The sequence below is a fragment of the Leptodactylus fuscus genome, chromosome 5 (genome assembly GCF_031893055.1).
Source record: "Leptodactylus fuscus isolate aLepFus1 chromosome 5, aLepFus1.hap2, whole genome shotgun sequence".
Classification (NCBI taxonomy): domain Eukaryota; kingdom Metazoa; phylum Chordata; class Amphibia; order Anura; family Leptodactylidae; genus Leptodactylus; species Leptodactylus fuscus.
The window spans coordinates 137,449,414-137,472,469 of record NC_134269.1 but is presented as its reverse complement, the minus strand read 5'-3'; the positions used below and the strand labels follow the sequence as shown (position 1 = coordinate 137,472,469).

General features: G+C 43.2%; 1 protein-coding gene across 1 annotated transcript in view; it reads left to right on the top strand.

Annotated features, from left to right (window-relative positions):
* Nucleotides 1-21,868, top strand: part of NELL2 (neural EGFL like 2) — a 218,757-nt gene extending 196,889 nt beyond the window's left edge. Inside the window, exons 17-20 of the mRNA XM_075274344.1 lie at nucleotides 1,775-1,968; nucleotides 2,062-2,238; nucleotides 3,327-3,551; nucleotides 21,163-21,868. Of these exons, the coding sequence (XP_075130445.1) occupies nucleotides 1,775-1,968; nucleotides 2,062-2,238; nucleotides 3,327-3,551; nucleotides 21,163-21,213 (647 nt within the window). The 3' untranslated portion in view covers nucleotides 21,214-21,868. The remainder of the gene's footprint in view (nucleotides 1-1,774; nucleotides 1,969-2,061; nucleotides 2,239-3,326; nucleotides 3,552-21,162) is intronic.
* Nucleotides 21,869-23,056: the final 1,188 nt, after the last annotated feature.

The window sequence follows — 23,056 nt, the reverse complement described above, 5'->3', positions numbered from 1 at the left end:
AAGCCGATAGCTCCATTCTTCACCATAGTATTCAACTTAAGGACACAGAGTTGAAATTGCTATCTGCCACCCAGCATAATGGAACAGTTCCTGAATTGTGGGACTTTCCTGCTCGATTTGTATCGGTTAAGGGGAACAAATGTATCATTTGTCCTGTGGTTAAAGTGGTCCTGCTGCAGAGGTGCATTACATATAGTGACTTTAAACAACTATATAGCACATTGTGAGGTACAGCAAATTTTCAGTACAAGTTGCAAGGAATCGTACCTATAGTACTTACAGTTCAATCTACTATATGAATCTCCTTTAAAAGAAAAATGTTAAAGTTATTAAACCAAGTCATGAATATAGTAGATACCTTTACCATTGAAAATATATGAGTGCATGCATTAAAACTGTATTGATCTTTGGGTCTAATAACGGCTGGAAATTCAATTTTCTCGATATGCGTCTTTGCCTACTCAAGCAATCCATCAGAAATCTCATTCTGAAATGTAAATAAAAACTACCATATTTGATATATGTATGCCTCAGTCATTCATTATGGAAGTTTAGAGCTCTGCTTTATGACTGTCATGTGATCTTCTTCTCATTTCTCTCCAGTGTACGTCTTCTGACTTCTCTAATCAGTTGATGCATTTTATGTCCCTTGCAGTATCTTTATTTACTGCATACTAAAAATCCTTCAATGAAATAGGTATACTGTTTTTTCCTTATGTAAATGTTGCTGCAATCATTTGTATTGATCGAGGCCTTACTTTATGGCTCTGTTCTACGCCAGCTTACATTATCGGTATATTTAAGTACAGTGCAAATAACAATCGTTTGCTTACAGGTTGTTGTGTATGAAAACCTACCTGCAGGAGGTGGGCAATGATCACACTGTGACCCTGATGAAAGAAAATATCTGCAGTTTGTCCTATATTTAAAAATGACCTAACCATGCCCACATAATGAAAAATTCCCACCCTGTGCCCCTGATTTAGGGAAATGTCCCCTCTATGCCTCCAATTAAGATACAGTTGTACTCAGAGATAGGGGATGAGCTTGGACATGCCCCGTTGCAGTTAGCCACCATGTGCAACGCATGCATAGCATACAAATAGCTAAGGCCATGCATGCGGTTAGGTTTTCAGGGATATTTTTTCTGCAGTCTGGCAATTTCTGTTACTACAAATACCAAGTGCCAACTACAGTGGGCAGAGCTGATTTACTATCAAAATGAGTCGGAGTTCCACGTCGGGTGTCTATGGGGTGTGGCTAGGTAGATTTGTAAAATAAGTAAGAGCATGTATAAATAGAGCCAGTTTTCAAGTGTCAAAAGATAAAAGTGTCTAACTTCTTGCAAGATGTGACAAATCTATCACATAGTGAATGCACTGTGTATAGATTGGGATCATGTTCTGACAGCTTGGGCTAAGTATATGTTGTATAGCAATAGTAAAAGTGACCCTGTGTTCCTAGTACAATGCTAGCCACATTGCCCCAATAAATTGACAGTCAGTTTATGTGCCTCTTCCATGTTCTCACACTGATAGAAGAACGCCCACATCTCCATGAACCCCAATTGCTGGCTAATGCAGAAGTGCTTGCAGGTCATTTGCTACATCTTCTAGCTCAGTAGTAGGTTAATATTCTGGTCAGTTAAATGGGTAACCAATATCCTTTCTAAAAATGCTATTGTGTAAACGTTCTTGCTATAAAAATCTAAATGATACATCTTACTGTAGAGTGAATTCCAGGGTAATGGACATGACTGTGTTGTTTTCTATAGACATTGATGAATGTGCTACGGGAAGACACAGCTGCAGTAATGATACTGTTTGCTTCAATTTGGATGGTGGATATGATTGCCGTTGTCCACATGGAAAAAATTGTTCTGGTGATTGTATACATGAGGGAAAAATCAAGCATAATGGACAGATATGGGTGCTGGAGAACGATCGCTGCTCAGTATGCTCATGCCAGGTTAGTTAAACAGGATTCTTTTCTTTTTAATGATTTTATATATTTTTTGTACTACAGTAATAAAGTGAAATAATAATTTATGCATCGCCACAGGTGGGGTTGGTAATGTGTCGTCGTATGGTTTGTGACTGCGAAAACCCAACAGTTGACTTGTTTTGTTGTCCTGAATGTGATCCGCGACTCAGCAGTCAATGCCTGCATCAAAGTGGAGACATTACATATAAAAGTGGAGACACCTGGGTACAGAACTGTCAGCAGTGCAGATGCTTGGTAAGTTCAGGAGAAAAATGTAGGGCATCTAATGCGTTCTTTCTTGCATGGAAGAAAAGATACTGAAATAGTTCTGATTGCACATGATATACAGTGCACATATATAGAGTTCTGATATATAGCACACGTGATATACAGTGCACATATATAGAGTTCTGGTATATAGCACACATGATATACAGTGCACATATATAGAATTCTGATATATAGTACACATACCTTATGCCAGAAATGACCATCAATAAGGCCCTAAGGGGCACTAAACTTAGATTTAACCCCCAACAATAAATTTACATAACTGTTTAATTGTCCTAAAATATAACTTTTATTGCTGCGCTATAAACTAAAAGACTAGAAATAGAGGACAGACTGTGATTAGCAAATATATTTTAACATTATATATGCCCACATTCAACACACGTATGCCTATTAAAACCACTATATAAGCTCCCCCAAGATATTTCACTCACACCAGGGCATCCACAAGGGTAAATGGAGACTAATACAATATGTCTGCCCACCGTGGTTTATAAAACCTTGCAAATGCATCATATTTCAACATCTCCTTACTCCCGCCTCTCCACCGATCTCTCACTAATAGATAAGGTTTGTTGGATAGCTGATAAGAGAAATGTTTTTAAGCCCCATCATTGCATGAGTTAAGATAGCATCATACACACCTATGGGTGTTCTTGTTTGGATCCATCACAAGATAAATTCTCACACATACAGATCAGAGATATTACCTCAAAGATTAAGTTGTTAAAACACTGCACATCCGTATTTATATACTCAAAAAAGAATATTCAATATAATAGTGTACATACACTAATGATCATCGCACATGCGCATTACAATAAAACCGGTATATTGGCCAAGTCCTGATATTGCTGGGCAGCTGATTGAAATCAAAATCATTATCTTCATGATGGAGCTGATGTAAATAATGGCGTAAATGTACATCAGCTTTTGAGGAGACATATGAGATATCTACTGTAGCTTGTAATCAAATATTTTTGTAAATGAATATCAAATACTTGATAAAATCAAAATAAGACAATGAAATAACTATTCTTTCATTTTTGTAGCAAGGAGAAGTAGATTGCTGGCCATTGCCTTGCCCAGAAGTTGACTGTGAATTTAGTGTGGTTCCCGAGAGCGAGTGCTGTCCACGTTGCATCAATGACCCCTGCCAAGCTGACATAATACGCAACGACATCACAAAAACATGTGTTGATGAAACAAATGTAGTCCGTTTTACAGGCTCTTCTTGGATTAAACATGGCACAGAGTGCACTCTCTGTCAATGCAAGGTAAAGTAATTTTTTTTATATGTACTCAAAACTATGCACTATAAAGAAAACAGTTTCAATTGTGGTGTACCGTAAGGTTGAGTTCACACCACTGTTTGTAAGTCCATTCTTCTGCTCAGTCATAGGAACAGTAGAACGGACTTAGCTATAAAGGCAGATTGTCTAATGACAGTCACCAACAGATCCTATTAACTATACTGGGGTCTGTCAGGTATCCGCTATGTGCTCCATCATTTCACTGGACAAAAAACTTCTAATGGAGCCTCCAATGAAGATATGAACTTAGCCTAAGTATATAGTCCTGCTCAGATCTAGATACTGGACCCTAACCTTAAAAGCTAGTAAATATATTTTTTCAAGAAGGACGCTGATTTCTTTTCTGCTTTTCCTGCTACATTATATGCCTACCATTGCTTTCAATGGGAGGCAGATTCGGGATGGAATCTGATACAAATTCGGGCGCCGGTTTGGCTGTGTTTGAACTAACTATTAGACATATTTATGAACTTGAAAGCCTGACTATGTCGCAGATTTTCTGGTATAAACATGACCAGGTATAACATGGTGTAAATTTGGGGAAGATTCAACAATTATTTCAAAATTATTCGTAGCATAGTACATTTTCTATATTCTAAATTTTAAAGTTGGTACTATTGGTATGGATTTAATATCTATCTATCTATCTATCTATCTATCTATCTATCTATCTATCTATCTATCTATCTATATTATTCAGAATACTCATACAATCCCACCACTACTAGACCTTGTACACCCTTATACTGAATGGAAAGGTGTTTGAAGCATTTGAAATCATGTAGAAACCCTGTGGTAATATGTTTATTGCATATCCCGGAAGTTGCCGCTGTTATCGGGACAGGATGATTAACTCAATACAATATTGTTAGAGAAGTGTTGTTTATATTGTGTGTCTATAGGCACAATACACCGAGGAAAGTGTTTGTTACTTCAGGCTGGGACGGCACAAATTGTCAGTTTTAATACATTTTCTATGTTATATGTCTCACACAGACTGGTAGAATTTAGAGATGCCAGTTATGTCGCACTATAGCTTTAGGAAATTTCAATGCACAGGTCTTAAAATCCTCGTGATTGTGAACATCCACACTTAACCAGAAAAGTCTCCAAAGAGAATCTAAGAGCGACAATTATTCCATGTTTTCAGCCCTTCACCTTCTCTGTGTACACATCTGTGTACCTGAATAGCATTGTCAATGATAAATGAATCATTGTGCCAGACTGTAATGATGCGGTGATATGAATTGTGATAAGCAAACTGCTAGGAAATGCAGGGGCAACAGGATATACACAGCAGATGTAAGGATTTCATGGTGCCCGAGAATGCATAGGCAGTGCTGTCTCTATACATATTGTGCCCATTACATTTCTTCATATGTCACAACACAACACCTAGATCATGATATGAGATGAATACAAGTTACCACACAGATGGCATTTAACTGTGTGGAAGGACCTCCTAACCAGTAAAAGACGTAGCCTTATTGAAGGAGAGTGTCTGGCCATTAGTCTGTGACCTTATGCTCAAGCCTACTTGGGGTTCTGCAGTAGAACAACGATCCAAGGTACAGCAGCAAGTCTACCTCTGAATGGCTGAAAAAACTAAATTAAGGTTTTGCAGTGACTTAGTCAAAGTCCGGACTTGATTCCTATTGAGATGCTGCGGCACGGCCATAAACAGGTCGTTCATGTGCAAAAACCCTCCAATGTGGCTGAATTAAAATGATTCTGCAAAAAAGAGTGGACCAAAATCCCTTCCTAGAGATATGAAAGACTCATTGCCAGTTATCGCAAAAGCTTGATTGTAGTTGTTGCCGCCAAAGGTGGAGGGAACAGTTTTTAGGTTTAGGGGGCAATATTCGATATGGAAATTTGATAATCTAAAAAATGTGAACATGGCATAAATAAACCCGAAAACTGTACGGGGAAAGTATTTTTTCACAGTATTGTAAGATTCAGTAAAAACATAAAAAAATTCAAATATGTGAATAAAGCAATTCCAGCTGCCACGGGAGTTAAAGAACAAGATCTCACATATACTAAAACTGCTGTTTTTTTATGCTAGTCTAAAGAAAAAAGAAAACATAGGGTGAGAGCCCACATCGCGGAAACGCAGCTTTTTTTTTTTTGTTATTGGAGATTTTGCTGTGATTTTTAGAGTCAAACCCAGGAGTGGATTGAGTATAATGGAGAAGTATAAGTACTTATATATTTCCCTGTGCTTTTCTCTCCGGCATTTTTCGTCCTTTTTGGGCGGAAACCCAAGTATAGTCTATGGAGTCCATGAGTTTCTGCAGTCCCCCTGAACAAAAACACGAGTGCTGGTGTGAACCTAAGGCACATCTTGTGCGACAATGCAGTGCCAGACGAGATTGACACACAATGGAATGTTGGACTGAAGGGTGAAGACTGCACATGTATCAAATGTAATATGGAAAGCAATCTACCATAGTACAGAGCATTGCATCTCTTAACTGTTCCTTTTAATATGCAACAAATAATTCACTCATACAAGCAATGGCAAGCATCTAGAGAAATTGATTCAAGTGATGGTATCAGTAGAGATGACATTTTATCCCTTCATGTTTTATACATTACCTGTGATAGCATTTTAATGAATACACCACAGTGGATATTAAAACATCAGTGTCATCTAATAAATGACTCACTTTCATCTATATTATTTTTCTTATGTGCACACTGAGCATTGTAAGAAGATTATATTTAATGGTACTTTGACATCTCATTATAATCTTTGTCTTCACTTCATTCTTGTAGACAGTGACATTTTTATGACTTGGCCTGTGTATTCGGTACATAACAGTCCATGAAATCCAGGGCATTATAGATATAGAATCATGACTTATGGTATGTAGGATGTCCCTTGCATCTCATGGGGGTTCTTTCTCTTGAGACCCCTTTATGAATACATCCATGCATTATAAGGATGGACAGCCATTTAAATGCCTTGTGATGCCAGAACGAAATGCACTGACACTGGGGTTAAAGCTATACTGCATTAGAAACGCATCATGGTTTTTTCCCGCAGCGCTTTTCAGAGAAAGTCCCTATTATATTAGAGATGAGCGAACAGTGTTCTATCGAACTCATGTTCGATCGGATATTAGGCTGTTCGGCATGTTCGAATCGAATCGAACACCGCGTGGTAAAGTGCGCCATTACTCGATTCCCCTCCCACCTTCCCTGGCGCCTTTTTTGCTCCAATAACAGCGCAGGGTAGGTGGGACAGGAACTACGACACCGGTGACGTTGAAAAAAGTAGGCAAAACCCATTGGCTGCCGAAAACATGTGACCTCTAATTTAAAAGAACAGCGACGCCCAGCTTCGCGTCATTCTGAGCTTGCAATTCACCGAGGACGGAGGTTTCCGTCCAGCTAGCTAGGGCTTAGATTCTGGGTAGGCAGGGACAGGCTAGATAGGAAGGAGAAGACAACCACAACAGCTCTTATAAGAGCTAAATTCCAGGGAGAAGCTTGTCAGTGTAACGTGGCACTGACGGGCTCAATCGCCGCAACCCAGCTTTCCCAGGATCCTGAATGGAATACACTGTCAGTGTATTCCCGTATACCCGATATATACCCCGATACCCGTTCCAACGGTGTGCCCCCCCACCTTCACCCCAGAAATACCCTGCAAGTCCCCTAGCAATAGAATTGGGGCTATATACACCCACAATTTTTACTACTGGTATACAGTGCCATTGTCTGACTGGGAATTCAAAGAATATATTGGGAATACAAATACCCTCATTTCTTGCTACTGCCATATAGTGCCAGTTTCTGACTGGGAATTCAAAGAATATATTGGGGTTACGTGCACCCACAATTTTTTACTACTGGTATACAGTGCCATTGTCTGACTGGGAATTCAAAGAGTATATTGGGAATACAAATACCCTCATTTCTTGCTACTGCCATATAGTGCCAGTTTCTGACTGGGAATTCAAAGAATATATTGGGGTTACGTGCACCCACAATTTTTACTACTGGTATACAGTGCCATTGTCTGACTGGGAATTCAAAGAGTATATTGGGGTTATAAATACCCTCATTTCTTGCTACTGCCATATAGTGCCAGTTTCTGACTGGTAATTCAAAGAATATATTGGGGTTACGTGCACCCACAATTTTTACTACTGGTATACAGTGCCATTGTCTGACTGGGAATTCAAAGAATATATTGGGGTTATAAATACCCTCATTTCTTGCTACTGCCATATAGTGCCAGTTTCTGACTGGTAATTCAAAGAATATATTGGGGTTACGTGTACCCACAATTTTTACTACTGGTATACAGTGCCATTGTCTGACTGGGAATTCAAAGAATATATTGGGAATACAAATACCCTCATTTCTTGCTACTGCCATATAGTGCCAGTTTCTGACTGGGAATTCAAAGAATATATTGGGGTTACGTGCACCCACAATTTTTACTACTGGTATACAGTGCCATTGTCTGACTGGGAATTCAAAGAATATATTGGGGTTATAAATACCCTCATTTCTTGCTACTGCCATATAGTGCCAGTTTCTGACTGGTAATTCAAAGAATATATTGGGGTTACGTGCACCCACAATTTTTACTACTGGTATACAGTGCCATTGTCTGACTGGGAATTCAAAGAATATATTGGGAATACAAATACCCTCATTTCTTGCTACTGCCATATAGTGCCAGTTTCTGACTGGTAATTCAAAGAATATATTGGGGTTACGTGCACCCACAATTTTTACTACTGGTATACAGTGCCATTGTCTGACTGGGAATTCAAAGAATATATTGGGAATACAAATACCCTCATTTCTTGCTACTGCCATATAGTGCCAGTTTCTGACTGGGAATTCAAAGAATATATTGGGGTTACGTGCACCCACAATTTTTACTACTGGTATACAGTGCCATTGTCTGACTGGGAATTCAAAGAGTATATTGGGAATACAAATACCCTCATTTCTTGCTACTGCCATATAGTGCCAGTTTCTGACTGGTAATTCAAAGAATATATTGGGGTTACGTGCACCCACAATTTTTACTACTGGTATACAGTGCCATTGTCTGACTGGGAATTCAAAGAGTATATTGGGAATACAAATACCCTCATTTCTTGCTACTGCCATATAGTGCCAGTTTCTGACTGGTAATTCAAAGAATATATTGGGGTTACGTGCACCCACAATTTTTACTACTGGTATACAGTGCCATTGTCTGACTGGGAATTCAAAGAGTATATTGGGAATACAAATACCCTCATTTCTTGCTACTGCCATATAGTGCCAGTTTCTGACTGGTAATTCAAAGAATATATTGGGGTTACGTGCACCCACAATTTTTACTACTGGTATACAGTGCCATTGTCTGACTGGGAATTCAAAGAATATATTGGGGTTATAAATACCCTCATTTCTTGCTACTGCCATATAGTGCCAGTTTCTGACTGGGAATTCAAAGAATATATTGGGGTTACGTGCACCCACAATTTTTACTACTGGTATACAGTGCCATTGTCTGACTGGGAATTCAAAGAGTATATTGGGGTTATAAATACCCTCATTTCTTGCTACTGCCATATAGTGCCAGTTTCTGACTGGTAATTCAAAGAATATATTGGGGTTACGTGCACCCACAATTTTTACTACTGGTATACAGTGCCATTGTCTGACTGGGAATTCAAAGAGTATATTGGGGTTATAAATACCCTCATTTCTTGCTACTGCCATATAGTGCCAGTTTCTGACTGGTAATTCAAAGAATATATTGGGGTTACGTGCACCCACAATTTTTACTACTGGTATACAGTGCCATTGTCTGACTGGGAATTCAAAGAATATATTGGGGTTATAAATACCCTCATTTCTTGCTACTGCCATATAGTGCCAGTTTCTGACTGGTAATTCAAAGAATATATTGGGGTTACGTGCACCCACAATTTTTACTACTGGTATACAGTGCCATTGTCTGACTGGGAATTCAAAGAATATATTGGGGTTATAAATACCCTCATTTCTTGCTACTGCCATATAGTGCCAGTTTCTGACTGGTAATTCAAAGAATATATTGGGGTTACGTGCACCCACAATTTTTACTACTGGTATACAGTGCCATTGTCTGACTGGGAATTCAAAGAATATATTGGGAATACAAATACCCTCATTTCTTGCTACTGCCATATAGTGCCAGTTTCTGACTGGGAATTCAAAGAATATATTGGGGTTACGTGCACCCACAATTTTTACTACTGGTATACAGTGCCATTGTCTGACTGGGAATTCAAAGAATATATTGGGGTTATAAATACCCTCATTTCTTGCTACTGCCATATAGTGCCAGTTTCTGACTGGTAATTCAAAGAATATATTGGGGTTACGTGCACCCACAATTTTTACTACTGGTATACAGTGCCATTGTCTGACTGGGAATTCAAAGAATATATTGGGAATACAAATACCCTCATTTCTTGCTACTGCCATATAGTGCCAGTTTCTGACTGGGAATTCAAAGAATATATTGGGGTTACGTGCACCCACAATTTTTACTACTGGTATACAGTGCCATTGTCTGACTGGGAATTCAAAGAGTATATTGGGGTTATAAATACCCTCATTTCTTGCTACTGCCATATAGTGCCAGTTTCTGACTGGTAATTCAAAGAATATATTGGGGTTACGTGCACCCACAATTTTTACTACTGGTATACAGTGCCATTGTCTGACTGGGAATTCAAAGAATATATTGGGAATACAAATACCCTCATTTCTTGCTACTGCCATATAGTGCCAGTTTCTGACTGGGAATTCAAAGAATATATTGGGGTTACGTGCACCCACAATTTTTACTACTGGTATACAGTGCCATTGTCTGACTGGGAATTCAAAGAGTATATTGGGAATACAAATACCCTCATTTCTTGCTACTGCCATATAGTGCCAGTTTCTGACTGGGAATTCAAAGAATATATTGGGGTTACGTGCACCCACAATTTTTACTACTGGTATACAGTGCCATTGTCTGACTGGGAATTCAAAGAGTATATTGGGGTTATAAATACCCTCATTTCTTGCTACTGCCATATAGTGCCAGTTTCTGACTGGGAATTCAAAGAATATATTGGGGTTACGTGCACCCACAATTTTTACTACTGGTATACAGTGCCATTGTCTGACTGGGAATTCAAAGAGTATATTGGGGTTATAAATACCCTCATTTCTTGCTACTGCCATATAGTGCCAGTTTCTGACTGGTAATTCAAAGAATATATTGGGGTTACGTGCACCCACAATTTTTACTACTGATATACAGTGCCATTGTCTGACTGGGAATTCAAAGAATATATTGGGGTTATAAATACCCTCATTTCTTGCTACTGCCATATAGTGCCAGTTTCTGACTGGTAATTCAAAGAATATATTGGGGTTACGTGCACCCACAATTTTTACTACTGGTATACAGTGCCATTGTCTGACTGGGAATTCAAAGAATATATTGGGAATACAAATACCCTCATTTCTTGCTACTGCCATATAGTGCCAGTTTCTGACTGGGAATTCAAAGAATATATTGGGGTTACGTGCACCCACAATTTTTACTACTGGTATACAGTGCCATTGTCTGACTGGGAATTCAAAGAATATATTGGGAATACAAATACCCTCATTTCTTGCTACTGCCATATAGTGCCAGTTTCTGACTGGTAATTCAAAGAATATATTGGGGTTACGTGCACCCACAATTTTTACTACTGGTATACAGTGCCATTGTCTGACTGGGAATTCAAAGAATATATTGGGAATACAAATACCCTCATTTCTTGCTACTGCCATATAGTGCCAGTTTCTGACTGGGAATTCAAAGAATATATTGGGGTTACGTGCACCCACAATTTTTACTACTGGTATACAGTGCCATTGTCTGACTGGGAATTCAAAGAGTATATTGGGAATACAAATACCCTCATTTCTTGCTACTGCCATATAGTGCCAGTTTCTGACTGGGAATTCAAAGAATATATTGGGGTTACGTGCACCCACAATTTTTACTACTGGTATACAGTGCCATTGTCTGACTGGGAATTCAAAGAGTATATTGGGGTTATAAATACCCTCATTTCTTGCTACTGCCATATAGTGCCAGTTTCTGACTGGGAATTCAAAGAATATATTGGGGTTACGTGCACCCACAATTTTTACTACTGGTATACAGTGCCAATTTCTAACTAGGAATTCAAAATGCGCAAGGCTCCCGGAAAGGGACGTGGACGAGGCCGTGGGCGAGGTCGGGGGAATGGTTCTGGGGAGCAAGGTAGCAGTGAAGCCACAGGGCGTCCCGTGCCTACTCCTGTGGGGCAGCAAGCATTGCGCCACTCCACAGTGCCAGGGTTGCTTGCCACATTAACTAAACTGCAGGGTACAAACCTTAGTAGGCCCGAGAACCAGGAACAGGTCTTGCAATGGCTGTCAGAGAACGCTTACAGCACATTGTCCAGCAGCCAGTCAGACTCTGCCTCCTCTCCTCCTATTACCCAACAGTCTTGTCTTCCTTCCTCCCAAAATTCAGAAGCTTTACAGAACAATAACCCAAACTGTCCCTGCTCCCCAGAGCTGTTCTCCGCTCCTTTCATTGTCCCTCAACCTGCCTCTCCACGTCACGATTCCACGAACCTAACAGAGGAGCATCTGTATCCAGATGCTCAAACACTAGAGTCTCCTCCATCTCCGTTCGATTTGGTGGTGGATGACCAGCAACCCACCCTCATCGACGATGATGTGACGCAGTTGCCGTCAGGGCATCCAGTTGACCGGCGCATTGTGCGGGAGGAGGAGATGAGACAGGAGTTGGAAGAGGAAGTGGTGGATGATGAGGACACTGACCCGACCTGGACAGGGGGGATGTCAAGCGGGGAAAGTAGTGTGGATGTTGAGGCAGGTGCAGCACCAAAAAGGGTAGCTAGAGGCAGAGGCAGAGGTCAGCAGCTTAGGCGAAGCCAGGCCACACCCGGAATCTCCCAAGATGTTCCAGTTCGTACCCAGCCCCGAAAAACTCCCACCTCGAGGGCACGTTTCTCGAAGGTGTGGAGTTTTTTCAAGGAATGCGCCGAGGACAGATATAGTGTTGTCTGCACAATTTGCCTCTCGAAATTGATTAGGGGCTCTGAGAAGAGCAACCTGTCCACCACTTCAATGCGCCGTCATTTGGAATCCAAGCACTGGAATCAGTGGCAGGCAGCAACGGCAGGACAAAGGCCGACTGCCGTTCACGCCACTGCCACTGCCTCTGCCTCTGCCTCTGCCACTGCCACTGCTGACTGTGCTGGCGATGCACTCCAGAGGACGAGCCAGGACACCACTTCATCTGCCTCCGCCACTTTGTTGACTTCTACCTCATCCTCCCCTGGTCCTGTCTTATCTCCTTCTCCTGCACCATCAAAGGCACCATCAGGCGTTTCTTTACAACAACCCACCATCTCTCAGACATTGGAGCGGCGGCAGAAATACACTGCTAACCACCCACACGCGCAAGCCTTGAACGCCAACATCGCTAAACTGCTGGCCCAGGAGATGTTGGCGTTCCGGCTTGTTGAAACTCCCGCCTTCCTGGACCTGATGGCAACTGCGGCACCTCGCTATGCCGTCCCTAGCCGTCACTACTTCTCCCGGTGTGCCGTCCCCGCCTTGCACCAGCACGTGTCACTCAACATCAGGCGGGCCCTTAGTTCCGCGCTTTGCACAAAGGTCCACTTGACCACCGACGCGTGGACAAGTGCATGCGGACAGGGACGCTACATTTCACTGACGGCACACTGGGTGAATGTAGTTGAGGCTGGGACTGCTTCCCAAACTGGCCCGGTGTACCTCGTCTCCCCGCCTAACATTCCTGGCAGGGACACGAGAAGAACACCCCCCTCCTCCTCCTCCTCTACCGCCTCCTCCTCCGCCACCGCCTCCTCCTCCGCCACCGCCTCCTCCTCCGCCACCGCCTCCTCCTCCGCTGTTAGATTGACCCCAGCTACGAGTTGGAAACGTTGCAGCACTGGCGTTGGTAGACGTCAGCAGGCTGTGCTGAAGCTGATCAGCTTGGGGGACAGACAGCACACTGCCTCCGAGGTGAGGGATGCCCTCCTCGATGAGACGGCAATATGGTTTGAGCCGCTGCACCTGGGCCCAGGCATGGTCGTTTGTGATAACGGCCGGAACCTGGTAGCAGCTCTGGAGCTTGCCGGACTCCAACATGTTCCATGCCTGGCCCACGTCTTCAACCTAGTGGTGCAACGTTTCCTAAAGAGCTACCCCAATGTTCCAGAGCTACTGGTGAAAGTGCGGCGCATGTGCGCCCACTTTCGCAAGTCGACAGTAGCCGCTGCTAGCTTAAAATCTCTCCAGCAACGCCTGCATGTGCCACAACACCGGCTTTTGTGCGACGTCCCCACACGCTGGAACTCAACGTTTCAGATGTTGAATAGAGTGGTTGAGCAGCAGAGACCTTTGATGGAATACCAGCTACAAAACCCTAGGGTGCCACAAAGTCAGCTGCCTCAGTTTCACATCCATGAGTGGCCATGGATGAGAGACCTTTGTGACATCCTACGGGTCTTTGAGGAGTCCACAAGGAGGGTGAGCTCTGAGGATGCGATGGTGAGCCTTACAATCCCGCTCTTGTGTGTTCTGAGAGAATCCCTGATTGACATCAGGGATAACTCAGATCACACAGAGGAGTTAGGGATAGCATCCGATCCGTCACAGCTGGAGAGTAGGTCCACACATCTGTCCGCTTCACTGCGTTTAATGGAGGAGGAGGAGGAGGAGGAGGAGGAAGAAGAGTTGTCCGATGATGTGATGGTGATACAGGAGGCTTCCGGGCAACTTCGAATCGTCCCATTGTTGCAGCGCGGATGGGTAGACATGGAGGATGAGGAGGAAATGGAGATTGAACTTTCCGGTGGGGCCAGAGGAGTCATGCCAACTAACACTGTGGCAGACATGGCTGAGTTCATGTTGGGGTGCTTTACAACCGACAAGCGTATTGTCAAAATCATGGAGGACAACCAGTACTGGATCTTTGCTATCCTTGACCCCCGGTATAAAAACAACATCTCGTCTTTTATTCCGGTAGAGGGGAGGGCCAATCGCATCAATGCTTGCCACAGGCAATTGGTGCAGAATATGATGGAGATGTTTCCAGCATGTGACGTTGGCGGCAGGGAGGGCAGTTCCTCCAGTAGGCAACCAAGTTCTCACCGGTCCACACAAACGAGGGGCACACTGTCTAAGGTCTGGGACACCTTGATGGCACCCCCTCGCCAAAGTGCCGCCACGGAGGGTCCTAGTGTCACCAGGCGTGAGAAGTATAGGCGCATGTTGCGGGAATACCTTTCCGACCACAGCCCTGTCCTCTCCGACCCCTCTGCGCCCTACACGTATTGGGTGTCGAAGTTGGACCTGTGGCTTGAACTTGCCCTATATGCCTTGGAGGTGCTGTCCTGTCCTGCCGCCAGCGTCCTATCTGAGAGGGTGTTCAGTGCAGCCGGTGGCATCATCACTGACAAGCGCACCCGTCTGTCAGCTGAGAGTGCCGACCGGCTCACTTTGATAAAAATGAACCACCACTGGGTAGAGCCGTCATTTTTGTGCCCACCTGTGTAAAGCACCCCAACATGAAACTCCATGTCTGTACTCAACCTCTCCAATTCCTCCGCATCCTCATACTCATCCACCATAAGCGTTGCACAATTCTGCTAATACTAGGCTCCCTCCACCCTGATTTCCCCCAACTCTGCTGGTTAGAGGCTCCCTCCACCATGAATTTGCCCAAACTGGGCTGTTTAGAGGCTCCCTCCACCATGAATTGGTCCAAACTGGGCTGGTTAGAGGCTCCCTCCACCATGAATTTCCCAAAACTTGGCTGTTTAGAGGCTCCCTCCACCATTAATTGGTCCAAACTGGGCTGGTTAGAGGCTCCCTCCACCATTAATTGGTCCAAACTGGGCTGGTTAGAGGCTCCCTCCACCATGAATTTGCCCAAACTGGGCTGGTTAGAGGCTCCCTCCACCATGAATTTCCCAAAACTTGGCTGTTTAGAGGCTCCCTCCACCATGAATTGGTCCAAACTGGGCTGTTTAGAGGCTCCCTCCACCATGAATTGGTCCAAACTGGGCTAATTAGAGGCTCCCTCCACCATGAATTGGTCCAAACTGGGTTTTTTAGAGGCTCCCTCCACCATGAATTTCCCAAAACTTGGCTGTTTAGAGGCTCCCTCCACCATTAATTGGTCCAAACTGGGCTGGTTAGAGGCTCCCTCCACAATTAATTGGTCCAAACTGGGCTAATTAGAGGCTCCCTCCACCATGAATTGGTCCAAACTGGGTTTTTTAGAGGCTCCCTCCACCATGAATTTGCCCAAACTGGGCTGTTTAGAGGCTCCCTCCACCATGAATTTCCCAAAACTTGGCTGTTTAGAGGCTCCCTCCACCATTAATTGGTCCAAACTGGGCTGGTTAGAGGCTCCCTCCACCATTAATTGGTCCAAACTGGGCTGGTTAGAGGCTCCCTCCACCATGAATTTGCCCAAACTGGGCTGGTTAGAGGCTCCCTCCACCATGAATTTCCCAAAACTTGGCTGTTTAGAGGCTCCCTCCACCATTAATTGGTCCAAACTGGGCTGGTTAGAGGCTCCCTCCACCATTAATTGGTCCAAACTGGGCTGGTTAGAGGCTCCCTCCACCATGAATTTGCCCAAACTGGGCTGGTTAGAGGCTCCCTCCACCATGAATTTCCCAAAACTTGGCTGTTTAGAGGCTCCCTCCACCATTAATTGGTCCAAACTGGGCTGGTTAGAGGCTCCCTCCACCATGAATTTGCCCAAACTGGGCTGTTTAGAGGCTCCCTCCACCATTAATTGGTCCAAACTGGGCTGGTTAGAGGCTCCCTCCACCATGAATTTGCCCAAACTGGGGTGGTTAGAGGCTCCCTCCACCATTAATTGGTCCAAACTGGGCTGGTTAGAGGCTCCCTCCACAATTAATTGGTCCAAACTGGGCTAATTAGAGGCTCCCTCCACCATGAATTGGTCCAAACTGGGTTTTTTAGAGGCTCCCTCCACCATGAATTTCCCAAAACTTGGCTGTTTAGAGGCTCCCTCCACCATTAATTGGTCCAAACTGGGCTGGTTAGAGGCTCCCTCCACAATTAATTGGTCCAAACTGGGCTAATTAGAGGCTCCCTCCACCATGAATTGGTCCAAACTGGGTTTTTTAGAGGCTCCCTCCACCATGAATTTGCCCAAACTGGGCTGTTTAGAGGCTCCCTCCACCATGAATTTCCCAAAACTTGGCTGTTTAGAGGCTCCCTCCACCATTAATTGGTCCAAACTGGGCTGGTTAGAGGCTCCCTCCACCATTAATTGGTCCAAACTGGGCTGGTTAGAGGCTCCCTCCACCATGAATTTGCCCAAACTGGGCTGGTTAGAGGCTCCCTCCACCATGAATTTCCCAAAACTTGGCTGTTTAGAGGCTCCCTCCACCATTAATTGGTCCAAACTGGGCTGGTTAGAGGCTCCCTCCACCATTAATTGGTCCAAACTGGGCTGGTTAGAGGCTCCCTCCACCATGAATTTGCCCAAACTGGGCTGGTTAGAGGCTCCCTCCACCATGAATTTCCCAAAACTTGGCTGTTTAGAGGCTCCCTCCACCATTAATTGGTCCAAACTGGGCTGGTTAGAGGCTCCCTCCACCATTAATTGGTCCAAACTGGGCTGGTTAGAGGCTCCCTCCACCATTAATTGGTCCAAACTGGGCTGGTTAGAGGCTCCCTCCACCATGAATTTGCCCAAACTGGGCTGGTTAGAGGCTCCCTCCACCATGAATTTCCCAAAACTTGGCTGTTTAGAGGCTCCCTCCACCATTAATTGGTCCAAACTGGGCTGGTTAGAGGCTCCCTCCACCATTAATTGGTCCAAACTGGGCTGGTTAGAGGCTCCCTCCACCATGAATTTGCCCAAACTGGGCTGGTTAGAGGCTCCCTCCACCATGAATTTCCCAAAACTTGGCTGTTTAGAGGCTCCCTCCACCATTAATTGGTCCAAACTGGGCTGGTTAGAGGCTCCCTCCACCATGAATTTGCCCAAACTGGGGTGGTTAGAGGCTCCCTCCACCATTAATTGGTCCAAACTGGGCTGGTTAGAGGCTCCCTCCACAATTAATTGGTCCAAACTGGGCTAATTAGAGGCTCCCTCCACCATGAATTGGTCCAAACTGGGTTTTTTAGAGGCTCCCTCCACCATGAATTTCCCAAAACTTGGCTGTTTAGAGGCTCCCTCCACCATTAATTGGTCCAAACTGGGCTGGTTAGAGGCTCCCTCCACAATTAATTGGTCCAAACTGGGCTAATTAGAGGCTCCCTCCACCATGAATTGGTCCAAACTGGGTTTTTTAGAGGCTCCCTCCACCATGAATTTGCCCAAACTGGGCTGTTTAGAGGCTCCCTCCACCATGAATTTCCCAAAACTTGGCTGTTTAGAGGCTCCCTCCACCATTAATTGGTCCAAACTGGGCTGGTTAGAGGCTCCCTCCACCATTAATTGGTCCAAACTGGGCTGGTTAGAGGCTCCCTCCACCATGAATTTGCCCAAACTGGGCTGGTTAGAGGCTCCCTCCACCATGAATTTCCCAAAACTTGGCTGTTTAGAGGCTCCCTCCACCATTAATTGGTCCAAACTGGGCTGGTTAGAGGCTCCCTCCACCATGAATTTGCCCAAACTGGGGTGGTTAGAGGCTCCCTCCACCATTAATTGGTCCAAACTGGGCTGGTTAGAGGCTCCCTCCACCATGAATTTGCCCAAACTGGGCTGTTTAGAGGCTCCCTCCACCATGAATTGGTCCAAACTGGGCTGGTTAGAGGCTCCCTCCACCATGAATTTCCCAAAACTTGGCTGTTTAGAGGCTCCCTCCACCATTAATTGGTCCAAACTGGGCTGGTTAGAGGCTCCCTCCACCATTAATTGGTCCAAACTGGGCTGGTTAGAGGCTCCCTCCACCATGAATTTGCCCAAACTGGGCTGGTTAGAGGCTCCCTCCACCATGAATTTCCCAAAACTTGGCTGTTTAGAGGCTCCCTCCACCATTAATTGGTCCAAACTGGGCTGGTTAGAGGCTCCCTCCACCATTAATTGGTCCAAACTGGGCTGTTTAGAGGCTCCCTCCACCATTAATTGGTCCAAACTGGGCTGGTTAGAGGCTCCCTCCACCATTAATTGGTCCAAACTGGGCTGTTTAGAGGCTCCCTCCACCATGAATTGGTCCAAACTGGGCTGTTTAGAGGCTCCCTCCACCATGAATTGGTCCAAACTGGGCTGGTTAGAGGCTCCCTCCACCATGAATTTCCCAAAACTTGGCTGTTTAGAGGCTCCCTCCACCATTAATTGGTCCAAACTGGGCTGGTTAGAGGCTCCCTCCACCATTAATTGGTCCAAACTGGGCTGGTTAGAGGCTCCCTCCACCATTAATTGGTCCAAACTGGGCTGTTTAGAGGCTCCCTCCACCATTAATTGGTCCAAACTGGGCTGGTTAGAGGCTCCCTCCACCATGAATTTGCCCAAACTGGGCTGTTTAGAGGCTCCCTCCACCATGAATTGGTCCAAACTGGGCTGGTTAGAGGCTCCCTCCACCATGAATTTCCCAAAACTTGGCTGTTTAGAGGCTCCCTCCACCATTAATTGGTCCAAACTGGGCTGGTTAGAGGCTCCCTCCACCATGAATTTGCCCAAACTGGGCTGGTTAGAGGCTCCCTCCACCATGAATTTGCCCAAACTGGGCTGGTTAGAGGCTCCCTCCACCATGAATTGGTCCAAACTGGGGTTTTTAGAGGCTCCCTCCACCATGAATTTGCCCAAACTGGGGTGTTTAGAGGCTCCCTCCACCATGAATTTGCCCAAACTCTGCTGGTTAGAGGCTCAATCCACCCTGATTTTCGAAACAAATGTTGGTGCCAACCTCAACTTACTACAAGGGCCAAATTCACTGCTGGTGACAAGCTCTCCTCACTGCAAGTGCCAAATACACATGTTTCAAGGTGTTTTCCTACTGTCAGAGAGGTGGTATTGAGTGTGTAAAGTGTGTAGTTGTTAGGCTGTGATGTTGGGGTAATAGAGAGTCTTTGGTGTGTTAGATGCCCCCAGACATGCTTCCCCTGCTGTCCCAGTGTCATTCCAGAGGTGTTGGCATCATTTCCTGGGGTGTCATAGTGGACTTGGTGACCCTCCAGACACGGATTTGGGTTTCCCCCTTAACGAGTATCTGTTCCCCATAGACTATAATGGGGTTCGAAACCCGTTCGAACACACGAACATTGAGCGGCTGTTCGAATCGAATTTCGAACCTCGAACATTTTAGTGTTCGCTCATCTCTATATTATATGTATATGGTTAATGCCAGTGTTTCCGTTGGTATAATTGATATTTTTAAAATCATATCATTTCCGCTGTGGATATTTTTCTGCAATGTATACTGTAAAACACCGCAGCCAAATAGCCGAGTTTACGATACATGGGGCTCTGGCCTTACAACTGTTGCTTTTTTTAGCGCAGATTTTGAACTAGGAATAGGTTAAGAAGAAATGGGAAATATAAAGGATGGACTTGATTCTCCTTCCTGCTGACTGTTCCTGGCATTGGCTCAAACCCCCCCTCCCCCCCCCCCCCAAAAAAAAAAAAAAAACACAGCAAAAGATGCAATAATAAAAAAAATAACAAAAAATTGCCAGGGCGGATTTATTAAAATGGTCAGAAAGCAAAATTGTCAGAGTTGCCTCTAGCAACCTATCAATCACAAAGGAGCTTTCATTTTTCAGGAGCAGAATACAAAATGTAGTTTCTATGGACAGTTTTAATAAATCCGCCCTAATATGTGTCTTCAGCCTTAAGAAAATGAAACAAACTATGTAACTATAAAATGTTAATAATTATATAGACTGATATAATATTAAAATAATATTCTGTATAATGCTATTATTTTAGCCACAGCTTTATTTAAAATAACAGGTACATGGCAATCACAGTAGAAGCCTGGGAAGCTATATGGATACTTTGAGCAGTATTACCCAGGGATGTGCCATATACCAACTGGGTAGACAGCAGTCAAATAGAAGAACAATTAAATTTGATATTCTAGATGAGAGAGCCAAGTTTCTACTCACTTGTTATAGAAAGTTATATTCTGCAAATAAAAAACACGTAGTTCTAGAGGACCTAGAATTACTCCTGTCACATTACTCTGCTAAATTGATGTCACTGTCATCTTTTGTTACCTATTCTATGCTTAGCAACTATGTTGTGCCATGTGGACATACACCAAGGGTAATTTCCGACTTGCAGTGGAGAAACGTACAGACATATGAACCCATCATGTCTCCATTGATAGTAGTGGGATCCCTTGTGTCTTTTTAAGTTATATGACCAATGTTGAGGGATTACTTCTCTACAATTACAAGCTATTATATTAATGATCATCAAAAATATGTTTATGATGCAAAGTTTTACCAACCTTGTACTGTCTCTTTCCTTCCACAGAATGGCCATATGTGTTGCTCTGTAGATCCACAGTGCCTTCAGGAGCTGTGATGATAACCACTACTAAAGGTTCATGGATTATGAATGTTTTTGACATAAAAGACCTTACACCAAATAAAATGACATAATTGGAACTGATGTATTATAGTGTGCAGACAAATCTCCTGGTTGAAGAAGAACAACTGATAGCCAGTTTAAAGGAGGTTTTACCTTTTCATTTTGTTAAACTTGAGGCCAAATATAAAACAGTTGCCACTGACCTTTTTGTGCAGGATGCCTATTTGGAATCTAGTACATAAGCATATTTTTTAAATGAGAGGATCAACCAAACATTAAATGTATTAAACCAATGGAACTGTTCATGTATAAAGATGAATCTAAGCACCTTTTCATGAGATTTTATGCCAGCTATTGCTTGAAAACCATGGATTACCTGGAACATAGTATTACACACAATTCTCATGTTTCTATAAAATAGAATGTGCCACTGATCTGTGCACCACGTCCTCAAACATGAACATTAATGGCATATTTAATTGATCTTCATCACTCTTCATCAACTGCACATCGTTTTCTCACTGAAATATTTTATTACATATTGTAGAAAGTGTTTTTGCAAATGATAAAAAGATTTAAGATATATCGTGTTATGGGCACCTCATACTTCTCGGTAAACAGATATTTATGTACTGGCATGGTAAACAAATGTGTTTTGAAGGGGAAATTACCATCCATATTTTTTTTTGCACTTCTTATTTCTTGATTGGATTGGTTTAGTATAATCGTGTTCTTGTGAAGATTTAAATAAATGTTTCTCTTAAATACGATTCTGGATTTCTTTTATTGCGTCAATAAAAAATATTATTTCACTCACACAGGAGAGAAGCAAAATGCAAACAACAATTATGGTCAGTATTTACTAAGGCATTGTGAATTTAGACAGTCTGTGCCAGATTTATCACAGTAACTGAAGCTGGTGCATCTTTAGACCGTCTTTAGTTCTTAGCACCTATTAGTTAACTTGCTGTACTTTGGGCCAGAATTTTACTTTAAAATGTTGCTGAAATTTAGCATTTTAAAGGCACCCAAAAACTCCATATGAAACCTTGGTCTTTTCAAGCAAGTCAGAAAAATCTGGTCTAACAGTAGACGAGTCACATTATGGAGTATTTTTTGCCAAAGTCAAGTTGTCACTAAATCTGTTCCTTGATAATTGTGTTCATGTAATGATTGAATGGTTCTCTCTTATATGATTTGGGCTTTTTATTGCTTGACAAAAATGTGTTTTTGGTTGAATTTTATGTCAAGGTCAAGTTGCAACCATATTAGTAGATCTTCTCCTCTATGCTTAGAACTATGTCCTGGTTACATACAATATATACAGTGGCTACTCAGGTTGGAAAGAGGAACATCTTCATCAAGTTCATACCTCTCAGACATAGCTGTTTGACCCAAAGGAAGGCAAAACACAAATTCCAGGGATGCAAGTGGTCAACTTGAATGATTTCCCTAGATCGATCATATATCAAGAATTCCAAAATTGATTCTAACTCCTAATAACATTTCCTATTAAATATGTATCTATAGTGTTTTTAATGTTGTATTAGTATCTGTATTGGGGCAAGGCATTACATTTTTTGACTACTCAAGTTGTAAAAAACACTTTCCTGTATTAATGTTTAAGTCAATTTTCCTCTACACAACAATGTGGTTGAATACAAGAAGTAATGTTCATAAATGATATCCTGTGGTTTGTTTTGTTTTTTTAACCTGAAACAGTGAAGTAACACCCTTGTCCATGGGCTATGTTTGGTATTTCACTTTATTCTCATTGAAGTAAATAGGACTTAGTAATGTAACTACAGCCTCTACCCTTAGAAATGAATGGGCAAGG